This window comes from Entelurus aequoreus, linkage group LG13 (assembly GCF_033978785.1).
Source record: "Entelurus aequoreus isolate RoL-2023_Sb linkage group LG13, RoL_Eaeq_v1.1, whole genome shotgun sequence".
Taxonomy (NCBI): domain Eukaryota; kingdom Metazoa; phylum Chordata; class Actinopteri; order Syngnathiformes; family Syngnathidae; genus Entelurus; species Entelurus aequoreus.
In genome coordinates, this window is record NC_084743.1 from 6,863,243 (window position 1) to 6,884,540 (window position 21,298).

General features: G+C 41.1%; 2 protein-coding genes across 2 annotated transcripts in view; both read left to right on the forward strand.

Moving 5' to 3' along the window:
• Positions 1 to 14,982, forward strand: part of appbp2 (amyloid beta precursor protein (cytoplasmic tail) binding protein 2) — a 30,246-nt gene extending 15,264 nt beyond the window's left edge. Inside the window, exons 7-13 of the mRNA XM_062068420.1 lie at positions 2,353 to 2,420; positions 2,492 to 2,597; positions 6,349 to 6,473; positions 6,537 to 6,622; positions 11,098 to 11,288; positions 12,540 to 12,705; positions 14,337 to 14,982. Of these exons, the coding sequence (XP_061924404.1) occupies positions 2,353 to 2,420; positions 2,492 to 2,597; positions 6,349 to 6,473; positions 6,537 to 6,622; positions 11,098 to 11,288; positions 12,540 to 12,705; positions 14,337 to 14,608 (1,014 nt within the window). The 3' untranslated portion in view covers positions 14,609 to 14,982. The remainder of the gene's footprint in view (positions 1 to 2,352; positions 2,421 to 2,491; positions 2,598 to 6,348; positions 6,474 to 6,536; positions 6,623 to 11,097; positions 11,289 to 12,539; positions 12,706 to 14,336) is intronic.
• A 3,858-nt stretch (positions 14,983 to 18,840) lies between these two features.
• The window catches only part of usp32 (ubiquitin specific peptidase 32), a 105,368-nt gene continuing 102,910 nt past the window's right edge, over positions 18,841 to 21,298 (forward strand). The window contains exon 1 of the mRNA XM_062067328.1: positions 18,841 to 20,305. The gene's annotated coding sequence lies outside the window, so the exon portion shown is untranslated. The remainder of the gene's footprint in view (positions 20,306 to 21,298) is intronic.

A 21,298-nucleotide genomic window follows, 5' to 3' on the forward strand; every position in this document is an offset into this window, starting at 1 on the left:
AGTAAAACTAGTCCTTAGTTATGGTGTCTTTCTCCTGGTACTGATAGTTCCTTCTTCATCACAAGAAGTAGGACCTGAAGAAGTGAAGAAGGACAATCATGGATTACAAAACAGTACATTGCAACAGCACTTACAACAATTGTACACACGTACACCATCTTTAGCAACAATTGTACACACGTACACCATCTTTAGCAACAATTGTACACACGTACACCATCTTTAGCAACAATTGTACACACGTACACCATCTTTACCAGCAATTGTACACAAGTACACCTTCTTTAGCAACAATTGTACACACGTACACCATCTTTAGCAACAATTGTACACACGTACACCATCTTTACCAACAATTGTACACAAGTACACCTTCTTTACCAACAATTGTACACAAGTACACCTTCTTTAGCAACAATTGTACACAAGTACACCTTCTTTACCAACAATTGTACACAAGTACACCATCTTTACCAACAATTGTACACACGTACACCATCTTTACCAACAATTGTACACACGTACACCATCTTTACCAACAATTGTACACAAGTACACCATATTTACCAACAATTGTACACAAGTACACCATCTTTACCAACAATTGTACACAAGTACACCTTCTTTACCAACAATTGTACACAAGTACACCATCTTTACCAACAATTGTACACAAGTACACCTTCTTTAGCAACAATTGTACAAAAGTACACCTTCTTTACCAACAATTGTACACAAGTACACCATCTTTACCAACAATTGTACACAAGTACACCTTCTTTACTAACAATTGTACACAAGTACACCTTCTTTACCAACAATTGTACACACGTACACCATCTTTACCAACAATTGTACACAAGTACACCTTCTTTACCAACAATTGTACACAAGTACACCTTCTTTACCAACAATTGTACACAAGTACACCTTCTTTACCAACAATTGTACACACATACACCATCTTTACCAACAATTGTACACAAGTACACAGTCTTTACCAACAATTGTACACAAGTACACCTTCTTTACCAACAATTGTACACAAGTACACCTTCTTTACCAACAATTGTACACAAGTACACCTTCTTTACCAACAATTGTACACAAGTACACCTTCTTTACCAACAATTGTACACATGTACACCATCTTTACCAACAATTGTACACAAGTACACCTTCTTTAGCAACAATTGTACAAAAGTACACCTTCTTTACCAACAATTGTACACAAGTACACCTTCTTTACCAACAATTGTACACAAGTACACCTTCTTTACCAACAATTGTACACAAGTACACCATCTTTACCAACAATTGTACACAAGTACACCTTCTTTAGCAACAATTGTACACACGTACACCTTCTTTACCAACAATTGTACACAAGTACACCTTCTTTACCAACAATTGTACACACGTACACCATCTTTACCAACAATTGTACACAAGTACACCATCTTTACCAACAATTGTACACAAGTACACCATCTTTACCAACAATTGTACACAAGTACACCATCTTTACCAACAATTGTACACAAGTAAACCATCTTTAGCAACAATTGTACACAAGTACACCATCTTTACCAACAATTGTACACAAGTAAACCATCTTTACCAACAATTGTACACAAGTACACCTTCTTTACCAACAATTGTACACAAGTACACCTTCTTTAGCAACAATTGTACACAAGTACACCTTCTTTAGCAACAATTGTACACAAGTACACCTTCTTTACCAACAATTGTACACAAGTACACCTTCTTTAGCAACAATTGTACACAAGTACACCTTCTTTAGCAACAATTGTACACAAGTAAACCTTATTTAGCAACAATTGTACACAAGTACACCTTCTTTAGCAACAATTGTACACAAGTACACCATCTTTACCAACAATTGTACACAAGTACACCTTCTTTAGCAACAATTGTACACAAGTAAACCTTATTTAGCAACAATTGTACACAAGTACACCTTCTTTAGCAACAATTGTACACAAGTACACCTTCTTTAGCAACAATTGTACACAAGTACACCTTCTTTAGCAACAATTGTACACAAGTACACCTTCTTTAGCAACAATTGTACACAAGTACACCTTCTTTAGCAACAATTGTACACAAGTACACCTTCTTTAGCAACAATTGTACACAAGTACACCTTCTTTAGCAACAATTGTACACAAGTACACCTTCTTTAGCAACAATTGTTGGTGTATCATCATGCTGTGGACATGTGACTAGATGTATTTAAGATGTGGGACTTCTTCCCCGGAGAAGAGGTAGATTCCATAATGTGTGCATGTGCAAGAACTTATTTGTATAATGTTTGCTGTGCTGCAGGCCTGTGTGGTGAAGAGAGAGTTCAGGAAAGCAGAACAGCTGATTAAACATGCGGTGTTTCTAGCAAGGTAAGATTTACTCTGCTTCCTGTACGTGTGATGACATCATCTCAATAACTTCTTCATGCCTTGTCTTACAGAGAACACTTTGGCCACAAGCATCCCAAATACTCTGACACACTGCTTGATTATGGATTTTACTTATTAAATGTAGATAATATATGCCAGTCAGTTGCTATTTACCAGGTAAGTAGGTTATTAAGTAGCTCCACTCCTTTTACAGCCTTGTTTATTATTCAGTAGTCAGGTATATAAGTGGTTTAAAAATGAATACACAATGACACATTAAAGGTGCCATATGTAGTAATGTGGCCAGAAATGGTACTGCAATCAGGGTCAAAATGCTGTAGTCCCCTCCCCCTCTCCATGACTGAGGTTGCCAGATACAATCCTACTCCAAGGAACTTCAAATGGCTGTAATATGGCATCCAAATAATGACATATATTATATATGGCATGGGCCTACTTTGATGGCAAGCCAAGGCCAACAGTAAAATGACCGCCACATTTGGTTCAGCATAACCCCATGTTGCATCCAACATGACGCACTGCATTGTCTTCCATGTACGCACGTCACCATCTTTCAGTGCAGAGGGATTCTAGGAGCCAACCCACGTTACGCATAAATCATAGAGGGTTAGGGTTATTATATTATATTATATTATATTATGCCAAGCAAATACCACCCCATATGTACCACAAACCACAATTAGCCGTGCTAATGTCGGAACCCATTTCCTCAGCGCATCGGCATATAGAGAAGGAAATAGGCACTGACACTTCACATATAGAGAAGGAAATAGGCACTGACACTACACATATAGTGAAGGAAATAGGCACTGACACTACACATATAGAGAAGGAAATAGGCACTGACACTTCACATATAGAGAAGGAAATAGGCACTGACACTACACCTATAGAGAGGGAAATAGGCACTGACACTACACATATAGTGAAGGAAATAGGCACTGACACTACACATATAGAGAGGGAAATAGGCACTGACACTACACATATAGAGAAGGAAATAGGCACTGACACTACACATATAGAGAAGGAAATAGGCACTGACACTACACATATAGAGAAGGAAATAGGCACTGACACTACACATGTAGAGAAGGAAATAGGCACTGACACTACACATATAGAGAAGGAAATAGACACTGACACTACGCATGTAGAGAAGGAAATAGGCACTGACACTACACATATAGAGAAGGAAATAGACACTGACACTAACATATAGAGAAGGTAATAGGCACTGACACTACACATATAGAGAAGGAAATAGGCACTGACACTACACATATAGAGAAGGTAATAGGCACTGACACTACACATATAGAGAAGGAAATAGACACTGACACTACGCATGTAGAGAAGGAAATAGGCACTGACACTACACATATAGAGAAGGAAATAGACACTGACACTAACATATAGAGAAGGTAATAGGCACTGACACTACACATATAGAGAAGGAAATAGGCACTGACACTACACATATAGAGAAGGTAATAGGCACTGACACTACACATATAGAGAAGGAAATAGGCACTGACACTACACATATAGAGAAGGAAATAGGCACTGACACTACACATATAGAGAAGGAAATAGGCACTGACACTACACATATAGAGAAGGAAATAGGCACTGACACTACACATATAGAGAAGGTAATAGGCACTGACACTACACATATAGAGAAGGAAATAGGCACTGACACTACACATATAGAGAAGGAAATAGGCACTGACACTACACATATAGAGAAGGAAATAGGCACTGACACTACACATATAGAGAAGGAAATAGGCACTGACACTACACATATAGAGAAGGAAATAGGCACTGACACTACACATATAGAGAAGGTAATAGGCACTGACACTACACATATAGAGAAGGAAATAGGCACTGACACTACACATATAGAGAAGGAAATAGGCACTGACACTACACATATAGAGAAGGAAATAGGCACTGACACTACACATATAGAGAAGGAAATAGGCACTGACACTACACATATAGAGAAGGTAATAGGCACTGACACTACACATATAGAGAAGGAAATAGGCACTGACACTACACATATAGAGAAGGAAATAGGCACTGACACTACACATATAGAGAAGGAAATAGGCACTGACACTACACATATAGAGAAGGAAATAGGCACTGACACTACACATATAGAGAAGGAAATAGGCACTGACACTACACATATAGAGAAGGAAATAGGCACTGACACTACACATATAGAGAAGGTAATAGGCACTGACACTACACATATAGAGAAGGAAATAGGCACTGACACTACACATATAGAGAAGGTAATAGGCACTGACACTACACATATAGAAAAGGTAATAGGCACTGACACTAACATATCCACATATACATGTCAGTTGGATGACACATGGACATACATGCTAACTAGCATATGTTAGCATGTATGTCCATGTGTCATTGACCGGGCTAGCATGCTAACATTGGTTGCAGGAACATACTAGCCTTGTTTATTACAAGTCATAAGAAAAGGTAAATACCTGACTTACCTATCAAGGAGGAAATGAGCAAGTTTGGCGTCAGATGAGAAAATGGTGTCCATCTTTCAAAGACATCCCTGATACAAATCCTGGTTTAGTTCCTGGCTTTGTCATGAATAAGTTGAGAATGGTAACTTTTAGAGTGACTAAGGTCTGACATGATTAGTAACTTTACCGGTGGCAGTAGCCAGACCAAGATGGCAACCTGGATGTGACACACTCACAGACTTTCTCGTTGGTCAAACGGTGGAGGGGCGGGGCATTGAAATGAAAACAATAACAATATTTCAGGGCTGTAAATGTCATTTAGAAATGATCATACTGTTGTCACTTCTAGAAGTATTGGAAAAGAAGATGATTGATTAATGACATATCACTGTCTAGTTTTCAAAACAGAATGTCATTATTTGCCACATATTTGTTGATTGTGACACAATGCTGTCATGTGTGTAACATTGACATGTTGATTGTGTCATGTGTGTAACATTGACATGTTGATTGTGTCATGTGTGTAACATTGACATGTTGATTGTGACACAATGCTGTCATGTGTGTAACATTGACATGTTGATTGTGTCATGTATGTAACATTGACATGTTGATTGTGACACAATGCTGTCATGTGTGTAACATTGACATGTTGATTGTGACACAATGCTGTCATGTGTGTAACATTGACATGTTGATTGTGACACAATGCTGTCATGTGTGTAACATTGACATGTTGATTGTGACACAATGCTGTCATGTGTGTAACATTGACATGTTGATTGTGCAATATTTGCTACTTTGAAAGAAACACTTCCAGATGAATGACTTGTTGTTGTCATGACAACTATAGACGACATCATACATGCATCGCCCAAGTGGTACACAATAGTACAGTATTACAGTTGTTATTGAGACACTTGTGATTACGGGCTATATGATTGATTGATTGATTGATACATAACATGATTGATTGCTACATAACATGATTGATTGCTACATAACATGATTGATTGATACATAACATGATTGATTGATACATAACATGATTGATTGCTACATAACATGATTGATTGCTACATAACATGATTGATTGATACATAACATGATTGATTGATACATAACATGATTGATTGATACATAACAGTGGCAGTGATTGCCAAGCATTATTGAGCCGTGGAACACTTTGGACTTTAGACATCACTGCCACCCGGTGGCAGATTGTTTAGTTGTTGTGTATGAAAGAGATGCTTGTGGTAGCACATGTGCCACACCTACCATCTCCAGAATGGTCTTGACTTGGATTGCTGCTCCAAGCTTCTTGCAGTTTGAGGTGTTTAGGTAGGAAGACCTTCATGCTGCCATTAAAGTCCTTGTGCACCTCCCAGACAGCGTTGGACATCAGGCAGTCAGTGTTTGGAGGAAAGAACATCCACGTTGCCACGGCCCATGAAGATCTGGCCTATTCCTCCTACGTTCACCAGTACAGTTCTGGGAAGTTCATTGATGCTCTGTGAGTCCAGCATGTTCTAAGTCTGTGGTCAGGACTGGATGTTGACCTGGGCTCTGTGTTCAGGTTCCATGCAGAACGTGCCATCGACATCATCACTCACATTCTGCCTGAAGACCACCTGCTGCTGGCTTCCTCCAAGAGGGTCAAAGGTAAGAATACAACATTGTTACTAGTATAGTACTGCAATACTAATGGATCATATTCAGTACTATACTGCCTCTAAAAATGTATTTTATTTATTTGAACGGGCATGATGACATGGCTGGTTTTACGAGCAGAGGAGCATGTTCAGCAGTGCACACACACAGAGTACTTACAAGCAGACACAGTGTGTAGACAGAAAAGGGAGAATGGTGTAAAAAGTCAAGATAAAGGTGAAGTTATAACACTGAAACACCCTCAGGAAGAGCTGCTTTAACACATAGCTAACATCCATCCACAGTGTTTTAGCTACAGTACTTCTAAATCACTAATCTTGGTCTCCATGGCGACAAATAAAGTAAGTTTCTTACAAGTACCATTATCACTGGAGGACCAGGAATAGCTAAACATGCTTCACTACACACCGTAGGAGGATACAATAGCTCACCACCGTCACAATGTAAACAAACGCCATGGGTGGATCTACACCTGACATCCACTGTAATGATACCAAGTACAAGAGCGTATCTAGTCAATACTTCTATGATTACATCGATATTTTTTTATCATCACAAAATCTTTTTTCCTTTAAAAAAAATTATATTATGTTTATGAAGTCAGTAAATATGTCCCTGGACACATGAGGACTTTGAATATGACCAATGTATGATCCTGTAACTACTTGGTATCACATCCATACCTAAATGTGTGGTATCATCCACAACTAATGTCAAGTATCAAAGAAGAGAAGAATAAGTGATTATTACATTTGAACAGAAGTGTAGATAGAACATGTTCAAACAGAAAATAAGCAGATATTAACAGTAAATGAACAAGTCGATTAATAATCAATTTTTACAGTTTGTCCCTCATAATGTGTAGAAAATAATAGGTGTATAAATGACACAATATGTTACTACTAATTAGGAGTCTTTGTTTGTTTACTTACTACTAAAAGACAAGTTGTCTAGTATGTTCAACATTTGATTTAAAGGCCTACTGAAATGAATTTTTTTTATTCAAACGGGGATAGCAGATCCATTCTATGTGTCATACTTGATCATTTGGCGATATTGACATATTTTTGCTGAAAGGATTTAGTAGAGAACATTGACGATAAAGTTGGCAACTTTTGGTCGCTGATAAAAAAAATCCTTGCCTGTAGCGGAAGTAGCGTGACGTCACAGGTTGAAAGTAGCGTGACGTCGCAGGTTGAAAGTAGCGTGACGTCGCAGGTTGAAAGTAGCGTGACGTCACAGGTTGAAAGTAGCGTGACGTCGCAGGTTGAAAGTAGCGTGACGTCGCAGGTTGAAAGTAGCGTGACGTCGCAGGTTGAAAGTAGCGTGACGTCGCAGGTTGAAAGTAGCGTGACGTCACAGGTTGAAAGTAGCGTGACGTCACAGGTTGAAAGTAGCGTGACGTCACAGGTTGAAAGTAGCGTGACGTCACAGGTTGAAAGTAGCGTGACGTCACAGGTTGAAAGTAGCGTGACGTCACAGGTTGAAAGTAGCGTGACGTCGCAGGTTGAAAGTAGCGTGACGTCGCAGGTTGAAAGTAGCGTGACGTCACAGGTTGAAAGTAGCGTGACGTCGCAGGTTGAAAGTAGCGTGACGTCGCAGGTTGAAAGTAGCGTGACGTCACAGGTTGAAAGTAGCGTGACGTCGCAGGTTGAAAGTAGCGTGACGTCGCAGGTTGAAAGTAGCGTGACGTCGCAGGTTGAAAGTAGCGTGACGTCGCAGGTTGAAAGTAGCGTGACGTCACAGGTTGAAAGTAGCGTGACGTCACAGGTTGAAAGTAGCGTGACGTCACAGGTTGAAAGTAGCGTGACGTCACAGGTTGAAAGTAGCGTGACGTCGCAGGTTGAAAGTAGCGTGACGTCGCAGGTTGAAAGTAGCGTGACGTCACAGGTTGAAAGTAGCGTGACGTCGCAGGTTGAAAGTAGCGTGACGTCGCAGGTTGAAAGTAGCGTGACGTCGCAGGTTGAAAGTAGCGTGACGTCGCAGGTTGAAAGTAGCGTGACGTCGCAGGTTGAAAGTAGCGTGACGTCGCAGGTTGAAAGTAGCGTGACGTCACAGGTTGAAAGTAGCGTGACGTCACAGGTTGAAAGTAGCGTGACGTCACAGGTTGGAAGTAGCGTGACGTCACAGGTTGAAAGTAGCGTGACGTCACAGGTTGAAAGTAGCGTGACGTCACAGGTTGAAAGTAGCGTGACGTCACAGGTTGGAAGTAGCGTGACGTCACAGGTTGAAAGTAGCGTGACGTCACAGGTTGAAAGTAGCGTGACGTCACAGGTTGAAAGTAGCGTGACGTCACAGGTTGGAAGTAGCGTGACGTCACAGGTTGAAAGTAGCGTGACGTCACAGGTTGAAAGTAGCGTGACGTCACAGGTTGGAAGTAGCGTGACGTCCCAGGTTGAAAGTAGCGTGACGTCACAGGTTGAAAGTAGCGTGACGTCACAGGTTGAAAGTAGCGTGACGTCACAGGTTGAAAGTAGCGTGACGTCACAGGTTGAAAGTAGCGTGACGTCACAGGTTGAAAGTAGCGTGACGTCACAGGTTGAAAGTAGCGTGACGTCACAGGTTGGAAGTAGCGTGACGTCCCAGGTTGAAAGTAGCGTGACGTCACAGGTTGAAAGTAGCGTGACGTCACAGGTTGAAAGTAGCGTGACGTCACAGGTTGAAAGTAGCGTGACGTCACAGGTTGAAAGTAGCGTGACGTCACAGGTTGAAAGTAGCGTGACGTCACAGGTTGAAAGTAGCGTGACGTCACAGGTTGAAAGTAGCGTGACGTCACAGGTTGAAAGTAGCGTGACGTCACAGGTTGAAAGTAGCGTGACGTCACAGGTTGAAAGTAGCGTGACGTCACAGGTTGAAAGTAGCGTGACGTCACAGGTTGAAAGTAGCGTGACGTCACAGGTTGAAAGTAGCGTGACGTCACAGGTTGAAAGGCTCCTCACACCTGCACATTGTTTACACCAGCAGCAAGAGAGATTCGGACCGAGAAAGCGACGATTACCCCATTAATTTGAGCCAGGATGAAAGATTCGTGGATGAGGAACGTGAGAGTGAAGGACTAGAGTGCAGTGCAGGACGCATCTTTTTCCGCTCTGACCGTAACTTAGGTACAAGCTGGCTCATTGGATTCCACACTCTCTCCTTTTTCTATTGTGGATCACGGATTTGTATTTGAAAGCACCTGGGATACTATATCCTCTTGAAAATGAGAGTCCACAACGCCAAATGGACATTCACAGTGACTTTTATCTCCACGACAATACATCGGCGAAGCACTTTAGCTACGGAGCTAACGTGATAGCATCAGGCTTAACTGCATATAGAAACAAAAGAAATAAGCCCCTGACTGGAAGGATAGACAGCAGATCAACAATACTATTAAACCATGGACATGTAACCACACGGTTAATACTTTCCAGCCTGGTGAAGCTTAACAATGCTGTTGCTAACGACGCCATTGAAGCTAACTTAGCTACGGGACCTCACAGAGCTATGCTAAAAACATTAGCTATCCACTTACGCCAGCCAGCCCTCATCTGCTCATCAACACCCGTGCTCACCTGCGTTCCAGCGATCGACGGAGCGACGAAGGACTTCACCCGATCATCCGTGCGGTCGGCGGCTAGCGTCGGATAGCGCGTCTGCTATCCAAGTCAAAGTCCTCCTGGTTGTGTTGCTGCAGCCAGCCGCTAATACACCGATCCCACCTCCAGCTTTCTTCTTTGCAGTCTTCATTGTTCATTAAACAAATTGCAAAAGATTCACCAACACAGATGTCCACAATACTGTGGAATTTTGAGTTGAAAACTGAGCTTTTTGTATTGGATACAATGGTGTACTAATACTTCCGTTTAGCTAGTGACGTCACGCGCATACGTCATCATACATAGACCTTTTCAAGCGGAAGTTTAGCGGGAAATGTAAAATGTCACTTTATAAGTTAACCCGGCCGTATTGGCATGTGTTGCAATGTTAAGATGTCATCATTGATGTATAAACTATCAGACTGCGTGCTCGCTAGTAGTGGCTTTCAGTAGGCCTTTAAGGACTAGATTACAATAATAAATAATGTACCCTAACATTTTTTGTTACAATAATGACAATTTTTGTGGTCCCCTTTATTTAGACAAGTATGGAAATACATTTTAGTAGCGGTACCAAAATGTTGTTATGGGTACCAGCTAGTACCAGCTAGTACCAGCTAGTACAAGCTAGTACCAGCTAGTACAAGATAGTAGCAGCTAGTACAAGCTAGTACCAGCTAGTACAAGCTAGTACCAGCTAGTACCAGCTAGTACAAGCTAGTACCAGCTAGTACAAGATAGTAGCAGCTAGTACCCAGTGCAACACACAGCAAGTATTGTTGCTGCCCCCTAGTGGCTCCACCTGGATGTAACTCTTCGTAAGGACTTGTCTCCATCATTCCATCTGCTGCTGATGTCACCATCTTTGTTTGCTTTGGACCTCAGCTCTCATCCTGGAGGAAATTGCCATTGACTGCCACAACAAAGAGAGAGAAGAGCGCCTCCTGCAGGAAGCACACGACCTGCACCTGTCCTCTTTGCAGCTGGCTAAGAAGGCCTTTGGAGAGTTCAACGTGCAGACAGCCAAGCACTATGGCAACCTGGGACGCCTCTACCAGTCCATGAGGAAGTTCAAGGTCAGCACACTCCACCTAGCATAACTTACATCCATCACTTCATCTTAAACACACCTGAAGTTACATCCATCACTTCATCTTAAACACACCTGAAGTTACATCACTTCATCTTAAACACACCTGAAGTTACATCACTTCATCTTAAACACACCTGAAGTTACATCACTTCATCTTAAACACACCTGAAGTTACATCACTTCATCTTAAACACACCTGAAGTTACATCCATCACTTCATCTTAAACACACCTGAAGTTACATCCATCACTTCATCTTAAACACACCTGAAGTTACATCACTTCATCTTAAACACACCTGAAGTTACATCACTTCATCTTAAACACACCTGAAGTTACATCCATCACTTCATCTTAAACACACCTGAAGTTACATCCATCACTTCATCTTAAACACACCTGAAGTTACATCACTTCATCTTAAACACACCTGAAGTTACATCCATCACTTCATCTTAAACACACCTGAAGTTACATCACTTCATCTTAAACACACCTGAAGTTACATCACTTCATCTTAAACACACCTGAAGTTACATCCATCACTTCATCTTAAACACACCTGAAGTTACATCCATCACTTCATCTTAAACACACCTGAAGTTACATCCATCACTTCATCTTAAACACACCTGAAGTAAGATAAGCAGGAAGCAGAAGAGATGCACATTCATGATACTGCCTTGCAGGAAGCAGAAGAGATGCACATTAATGATACTGCCTTGCAGGAAGCAGAAGAGATGCACATTCATGATACTGCCTTGCAGGAAGCAGAAGAGATGCACATTAATGATACTGCCTTGCAGGAAGCAGAAGAGATGCACATTCATGATACTGCCTTGCAGGAAGCAGAAGAGATGCACATTCATGATACTGCCTTGCAGGAAGCAGAAGAGATGCACATTCATGATACTGCCTTGCAGGAAGCAGAAGAGATGCACATTCATGATACTGCCTTGCAGGAAGCAGAAGAGATGCACATTAATGATACTGCCTTGCAGGAAGCAGAAGAGATGCACATTAATGATACTGCCTTGCAGGAAGCTGAAGAGATGCACATTAATGATACTGCCTTGCAGGAAGCAGCAGAGATGCACATGAATGATACTGCCTTGCAGGAAGCAGAAGAGATGCACATGAATGATACTGCCTTGCAGGAAGCAGAAGAGATGCACATGAATGATACTGCCTTGCAGGAAGCAGAAGAGATGCACATTAATGATACTGCCTTGCAGGAAGCAGAAGAGATGCACATTAAAGCCATCCAGATCAAGGAGCAGCTGCTGGGCCATGAAGACTATGAGGTGGCACTATCTGTTGGTCACCTGGCCTCGCTCTACAACTACGACATGAACCAGTATGAAGATGCAGAGAGACTCTACCTGCGCTCCATCGCTATCGGTCAGATCTATTCTTCCATTTCATATCATCCAAGTATTAAACATACTTATATAGTGGTATCATACTTTATATTTCATACCATTAAACACACTTATATAGTGGTATCATACTTTATATTTGATACCATTAAACACACTTATATAGTGGTATCATACTTTATATTTGATATCATTAAACATACTTATATAGTGGAATCATACTTTATATTTGATATCATTAAACACAATTATATAGTGGTATCATACTTTATATTTCATATCATTAAACACACTTATATAGTGGTATCATACTTTATATTTCATATCATTAAACACAATTATATAGTGGTATCATACTTTATATTTGATATCATTAAACACACTTATATAGTGGTATCATACTTTATATTTCATATCATTAAACACACTTATATAGTGGTATCATACTTTATATTTGATATCATTAAACACACTTATATAGTGGTATGATACTGTATAAGTGGTATGATACTGTATATTTTATATCATTAAACACACTTATATAGTGGTATCATACTGTATATTTGACATCATTAAAACACTTATATAGTGGTATCATACTGTATAAGTGGTATGATACTGTATATTTTATATCATTAAACACACTTATATAGTGGTATCATACTTTATATTTCATATCATTAAACACATTTATATAGTGGTATCATACTTTATATTTGATATCATTAAACATACTTATATAGTGGTATCATACTTTATATTTGATATCATTAAACACACTTATATAGTGGTATCATACTTTATATTTGATATCATTAAACACACTTATATAGTGGTATCATACTTTATATTTGATATCATTAAACACTTATATAGTGGTATCATACTGTATATTTGACATTAAAACACTTATATAGTGGTATGATACTGTATAAGTGGTATGATACTGTATATTTTATATCATTAAACACACTTATATAGTGGTATCATACCGTATATTTGATATCATTGAAACACTTGTATAGTAGTATGATACTGTATATTTGATATCATTAAACACACTTATATAGTGGTATCATACTGCATACAGTATGTGATATCATTAACACACTTATATAGTGGTATCATACAGTATATTTGATATCATTAACACACTTATATAGTGGTATCATACTGTATATTTGATATAATTAAAACACTTATATAGTGGTATGATACTGTACATTTGATATCACAGGAAATAAGCTGTTTGGAGAAGGATACAGTGGTCTGGAGTATCATTAACACACTTATATAGTGGTATAATACTGTATATTTGATATCATTAACACTTATATAGTGGTATGATACTGTATATTTGATATAACAGGAGAGAAGCTGTTTGGAGAAGGATACAGTGGTCTGGAGTACGTATATATATATATATATATATATATATATATATATATATATATATATATATATATATATATATATATATATATATATATATATATGTGATATCATTAAACACTCATATAGTGGTATGATACTGTGTATTGATATCACAGGAAAGAAGCTGTTTGGAGAAGGATACAGTGGTCTGGAGTATATATATATATGTGATATCATTAAGCACTCACATAGTGGTATGATACTGTGTTGATATCACAGGAAAGAAGCTGTTTGGAGAAGGATACAGTGGTCTGGAGTACGACTACCGAGGTCTGATCAAGCTCTACAACTCTGTGGGGAACTACGAGAAGGTCTTTGAGTATCACAATATTTTATCCAACTGGAATCGACTGAGGGATCGACAGTTTGCGGTGGCCGACGCCCTGGAGGACGTCAACACCACGCCCCTTCAGACCCAGGAAGTGGTTCGAGCCTTCCTATTGGCTCAAAGCTTAGGCCACCAAACTCCGATCCATCCCAGCCTGGGCTGACGCGGCACGCCAGGAAGGATCCCGGAACGTGGAGCAGGTAGACGAGGTGCGGTCACCTGGGAGTACTGACAGGAAGTAAGTGTAAGTACCTTCTCAGGTGACGTCCACACCACAAAAGTCATTCCAAGTGATGATTGTGCATAGCTGATGTTGTTGTTGTTGTTCACCTTGAATGTTCTCAAGTGCACACTCTTACCAACACCTGTGCCTTTTGAAAATATCCAAGTCAACATGCGGACATTAGATTTAGCCACGCCCCTTTTGTCTCACCTTGGACACCTTGATCATGAGTCACATTTTGCTGACATGACATTTCAGTCACACATGGACGTCTTTTCATGGCAGACACATCTAGAAAATAAAACTTATACATGTTGCAACTCTTTTCTTCTTTTCTACACTACAAACATGTCTTTCAAATGCTAACATTAGCATGTAGCCAAATATGACTTGAGGTGTACACCTACAAAATTAGCTTTAAAAAGCTAGCACGCTAACAGGCATCATTGGTCAAGTAACAACATATTTAACACTGAAGTGTATACCGGCAAAATTAGCAACACAAGCTAGCGTTCTAATGTTAGCGTGCTAAAATGCTGACTGCAACATGTGTCAAGTATTCAAATACATTACTCTGAGGTATGTACCTGAAATATCTGTCTCAAATGCTAATCAATCATCAATCAATCAATCAAACTTCATTTATGAAGCGCTTTTCATACATAGAAGAAATGCAAGGCAAAGTGCTTTACAAAGTTAAAAACTATACCACACACACACACACACACACACACACGCAACTATATGGAGCAATGATTGCATGGCTGAGTACAGAGGAGACATGTGAGTAAACACTATCACATCTGCACCAGGACCAGGATCAGACCATGGCCACCAGGTCGCTGACACAAAGTACCCCCCAAACATAGCCCATAACCCCTGAGGCAGATGGCTCATCTGAGGAATGTTGGAAAACAAAAACAATAAAACTTGTAAAATAGTAAGAACCATGAGTAGAGATAAAGAATAAAATACAAGTAAGACTAATAGGATTAATAGGAAAAAAAATTATAAAATAAAATTACATTTGTGTATATATATATATATGTATATACTCTATACATATATATATATACTCTATACATATATATATATATATATATATATATATATATATATATATATATATAGTAAATAAATAAATATAACTAAATAAAATATTGCATAACTAATAGGATAAAAAGTACAAAGGACTTCAATAAAATAATATCAGGTAAAAGCCAAACCAAAAAGGTGGGTCTTAAGGCTGCTCTTAAAAACATGAACGTTCTCCACAGCCCTGAGGTCCTCTGGCAAGATGTTCCATAGACGGCGGCCACAATGGTGGAAAGATGTTCCATAGACGGGGGCCATCATGGTGGAAAGATGTTCCATAGACGGCGGCCACAATGGTGGAAAGATGTTCCATAGACGGGGGCCATCATGGTGGAAAGATGTTCCATAGACGGCGGCCACAATGGTGGAAAGATGTTCCATAGACGGGGGCCATCATGGTGGAAAGATGTTCCATAGACGGGGGCCATTATGGTGGAAAGATGTTCCATAGACGGGGGCCATCATGGTGGAAAGATGTTCCATAGGCGGGGGCCATTATGGTGGAAAGATGTTCCATAGGCGGGGGCCATTATGGTGGAAAGATGTTCCATAGACGGGGGCCATCATGGTGGAAAGATGTTCCATAGACGGGGGCCATCATGGTGGAAAGATGTTCCATAGACGGGGGCCATTATGGTGGAAAGATGTTCCATAGGCGGGGGCCATCATGGTGGAAAGATGTTCCATAGGCGGGGGCCATTATGGTGGAAAGATGTTCCACAGACGGGGGCCATCATGGTGGAAAGATGTTCCACAGACGGGGGCCATTATGGTGGAAAGATGTTCCATAGACGGGGGCCATTATGGTGGAAAGATGTTCCATAGACGGGGGCCATTATGGTGGAAAGATGTTCCATAGGCGGGGGCCATCATGGTGGAAAGATGTTCCATAGGCGGGGGCCATTATGGTGGAAAGATGTTCCACAGACGGGGGCCATCATGGTGGAAAGATGTTCCACAGACGGGGGCCATTATGGTGGAAAGATGTTCCATAGGCGGGGGCCATCATGGTGGAAAGATGTTCCATAGACGGGGGCCATTATGGTGGAAAGATGTTCCATAGACGGGGGCCATAATGGTGGAAAGATGTTCCATAGACGGGGGCCATTATGGTGGAAAGATGTTCCATAGACGGGGCCATCATGGTGGAAAGATGTTCCATAGACGGTGGCCATTATTGTGGAAAGATGTTCCATAGACGGTGGCCATTATTGTGGAAAGATGTTCCACAGACGGGGGCCATCAAGGTGGAAAGATGTTCCATAGACGGGGGCCATTATGGTGGAAAGATGTTCCATAGACGGGGGCCATTATGGTGGAAAGATGTTCCATAGACGGGGGCCATCATGGTGGAAAGATGTTCCATAGACGAGGGGCCATTATGGTGGAAAGATGTTCCATAGACGGGGGCCATCATGGTGGAAAGATGTTCCATAGACGAGGGGCCATCATGGTGGAAAGATGTTCCATAGACGGGGGCCATTATGGTGGAAAGATGTTCCATAGACGGGGGCCATCATGGTGGAAAGATGTTCCACAGACTGGGGCCATCATGGTGGAAAGATGTTCCATAGACGGGGGCCATCATGGTGGAAAGATGTTCCATAGACGGGGGCCATTATGGTGGAAAGATGTTCCATAGACGGGGCCATCATGGTGGAAAGATGTTCCATAGACGGTGGCCATTATTGTGGAAAGATGTTCCATAGACGGGGGCCATCATGGTGGAAAGATGTTCCATAGACGGGGGCCATTATGGTGGAAAGATGTTCCATAGACGGGGGCCATCATGGTGGAAAGATGTTCCATAGACGAGGGGCCATCATGGTGGAAAGATGTTCCATAGACGGGGGCCATTATGGTGGAAAGATGTTCCATAGACGGGGGCCATCATGGTGGAAAGATGTTCCACAGACTGGGGCCATCATGGTGGAAAGATGTTCCATAGACGGGGGCCATCATGGTGGAAAGATGTTCCATAGACGGGGGCCATTATGGTGGCAAGATGTTCCATAGACGGGGGCCATTATGGTGGAAAGATGTTCCATAGACGGGGGCCATTATGGTGATCTGCCATCCAGGACTTCATATCTGCAATGCAATGAAAAAGAGTGATAATTGGTCTTGTGTCATCATGAAATACTCAAGTATCAGCATAAGTGTTGCAGTCTCCTGATGACTCTGCCAAGTGGAATCATGTGAAGATGAAAAAGAACAGGACCTACAATTGATCCTTGAGGCACACCACATGTGGTTTCATAGGTATTAGAGGAGCATGTGTCCATACTTACTAAACATCTTCTGACAGGAAGTGAAGCATTTGTGAACAGTACCAGAGACCCAGCAGGTGTTTCAGTCTATTTCAAAGAGTGAGGTGATCTACTGGATCCAAGGCAGCACTAAGATCCAGTAGAACCAAGACTGAGAGTCAGCACTCAACCTGAGATCCTTCACCATCTGTACTGTGGTTCATCCTAAAACCAGACTGAAACTTCTCTGAAACATTGCCATTATTTAAAAAATCATATTATTGTTTGAAAACAAGTTTTTCTGAAATTGTACTTAAAAATGGTAAGTTTGATACTGGTCTGCAATTATTACAATTGTCAGCATCTAAACTGCTTTTCTCCAGCAGGGGCCTCACCAGAGCTTTTTTAAAAGACCCCCGTTTGAAGTCAGCAAGTTAAGATGTTTAAATGTCCTCTCACAGAACCATCAACTATTCTACAAACTGTGCTCAGAGTTGAATCTAAAAGACTTGTGGTGGCTTTCATTGTAGAAAACAGCCTGTCTTGTCAAGCATCAACCAGGACAAAAGTCTTTCCTCAGGTAAATCTAAAAGCAGTGTGAGAAGATCAAGTGTGTTGATTTCATCTCTGAAGTGCTCACAGAGGGACTGTCTAGTGTGTAGTCTAGTGTGTAGTGTGTAGTCTGTAGTGTGTAGTTTGTAGTCTGTAGTTTGTGGTCTGTAGTGTGTAGTCTAGTCTGTAGTGTGTAGTCTGTAGTTTGTGGTCTGTAGTGTGTAGTCTAGTCTGTAGTGTGTAGTGTGTAGTCTGTAGTTTGTGGTCTGTAGTGTGTAGTCTGTAGTCTAGTCTGTAGTGTGTAGTCTGTAGTGTGTAGTTTGTAGTCTGTAGTTTGTGGTCTGTAGTGTGTAGTCTGTAGTCTAGTCTGTAGTGTGTAGTCTGTAGTCTGTAGTGTGTAGTCTGTAGTCTAGTCTGTAGTGTGTAGTCTGTAGTGTGTAGTCTGTAGTGTGTAGTTTGTGGTCTGTAGTGTGTAGTGTGTAGTTTGTAGTCTAGTCTGTAGTCTGTATTGTGTAGTTTGTGGTCTGTAGTCTGTAGTGTGTAGTCTGTAGTGTGTAGTCTGTAGTCTGTAGTTTGTGGTCTGTAGTGTGTAGTTTGTAGTCTAGTCTGTAGTCTGTATTGTGTAGTTTGTGGTCTGTAGTCTGTAGTGTGTAGTCTAGTCTGTAGTGTGTAGTCTGTAGTGTGTAGTCTGTAGTCTGTAGTTTGTGGTCTGTAGTGTGTAGTCTGTAGTCTGTAGTTTGTGGTCTGTAGTTTGTGGTCTGTAGTGTGTAGTCTGTAGTCTGTAGTTTGTGGTCTGTAGTTTGTGGTCTGTAGTGTGTAGTCTGTAGTCTGTAGTTTGTGGTCTGTAGTTTGTGGTCTGTAGTGTGTAGTGTGTAGTCTGTAGTCTAGTCTGTAGTGTGTAGTCTGTAGTTTGTGGTCTGTAGTGTGTAGTGTGTAGTCTGTAGTCTAGTCTGTAGTGTGTAGTGTGTAGTCTAGTTTGTGGTCTGTAGTGTGTAGTGTGTAGTCTGTAGTCTAGTCTGTAGTGTGTAGTCTGTAGTTTGTGGTCTGTAGTGTGTAGTCTGTAGACTATAGTCTGTAGTCTAGTCTATAGTCTGTAGGTGTGCCATCCTTATTGTTCCAATCAGGCTGAAATAGATGGTTGCAAAAAGGACTCTGGGATTATTCTTATTGTTTGCAATCACTGTGGAGAAAAAAGTGTTTCTTGCGTTCTTAACCACTGTGTTGTATATTTTTTGCTGTTCACCTAATATTTGATGGTTAATCGTTAGTTTATTTTTCCTCCATTTCCTTTCTGCTATCCTGCAATTTCTTTTTAGTTTTTTGAGTTCCTCATCCTTTCTCCATGAAGGTACTGATTTTAAAATGACCCTTTGTTGTGTATGGGGGGAGTAGACAGCACAGACACTAGGGGGTGTAGTATTTAACTCTGTTTTATTATATACATACATAATAACAACCAATCATTTTAATCAAACAATGATATGGAGTGTGACATAAATCCAAGAGAGTGTATGGTGTGTGAGACCATGTGTGGAGATTAGTTGTTGAGTGTTACCAGTAGTATAGCGGGGCGTAAAAGGTCCGTGTCCAAGCGGGAGGTGGAGATCCAAGAGGCAGTCTGGTAAGCAGAGGAAGAAGGAATGACGAGACACACAGCTCGTCAACGCGGGAACAGAGGTCTGCAATTGGAGTGACAAGGAGGACACGAGACGATCAACAACACGACGGGAGAGAGAACAAGGTTTGCATAGAGCTGAATGATCGCTTACGCTACTTCAACAGATGGTTACCTTCACGTCTGCACTGGCTTAAGAAGCCCTGGGAGATCATCAACCAGGTGCTGATTGATTGCAGCTGCTTGCTGCCGCCGGAGTGGCGCGTGTCCCCAGGTGCGCTCATTGACGAGTGCGCAGCGGCACCTTTCTTGATTTTAGAGGAGCAACAGCATCAAGGCTGGATTTGAGGTTTTGATTCAAATTGTCAACAATAAAATCCCAGGCTGCAGGTAAAACTATTATTAAAACACTAATAACATTTACAGCCACTTCACAAGTCAGATAGCACTTCATCACAGTTGGCATCTCCAGAAGTGAGATAGCACTTCATCACAGTTGGCACCTCCAGAAGTGAGATAGCACTTCATCACAGTTGGCATCTCCAGAAGTGAGATAGCACTTCATCACAGTTGGCATCTCCAGAAGTGAGATAGCACTTCATCACAGTTGGCACCTCCAGAAGTGAGATAGCACTTCATCACAGTTGGCACCTCCAGAAGTGAGATAGCACTTCATCAAAGTTGGCATCTCCAGAAGTGAGATAGCACTTCATCACAGTTGGCATCTCCAGAAGTGAGATAGCACTTCATCACAGTTGGCACCTCCAGAAGTGAGATAGCACTTCATCACAGTTGGCATCTCCAGAAGTGAGATAGCACTTCATCACAGTTGGCATCTCCAGAAGTGAGATAGCACTTCATCACAGTTGGCACCTCCAGAAGTGAGATAGCACTTCATCACAGTTGGCATCTCCAGAAGTGAGATAGCACTTCATCACAGTTGGCACCTCCAGAAGTGAGATAGCACTTCATCACAGTTGGCATCTCCAGAAGTGAGATAGCACTTCATCACAGTTGGCATCTCCAGAAGTGAGATAGCACTTCATCACAGTTGGCATCTCCAGAAGTGAGATAGCACTTCATCACAGTTGGCATCTCCAGAAGTGAGATAGCACTTCA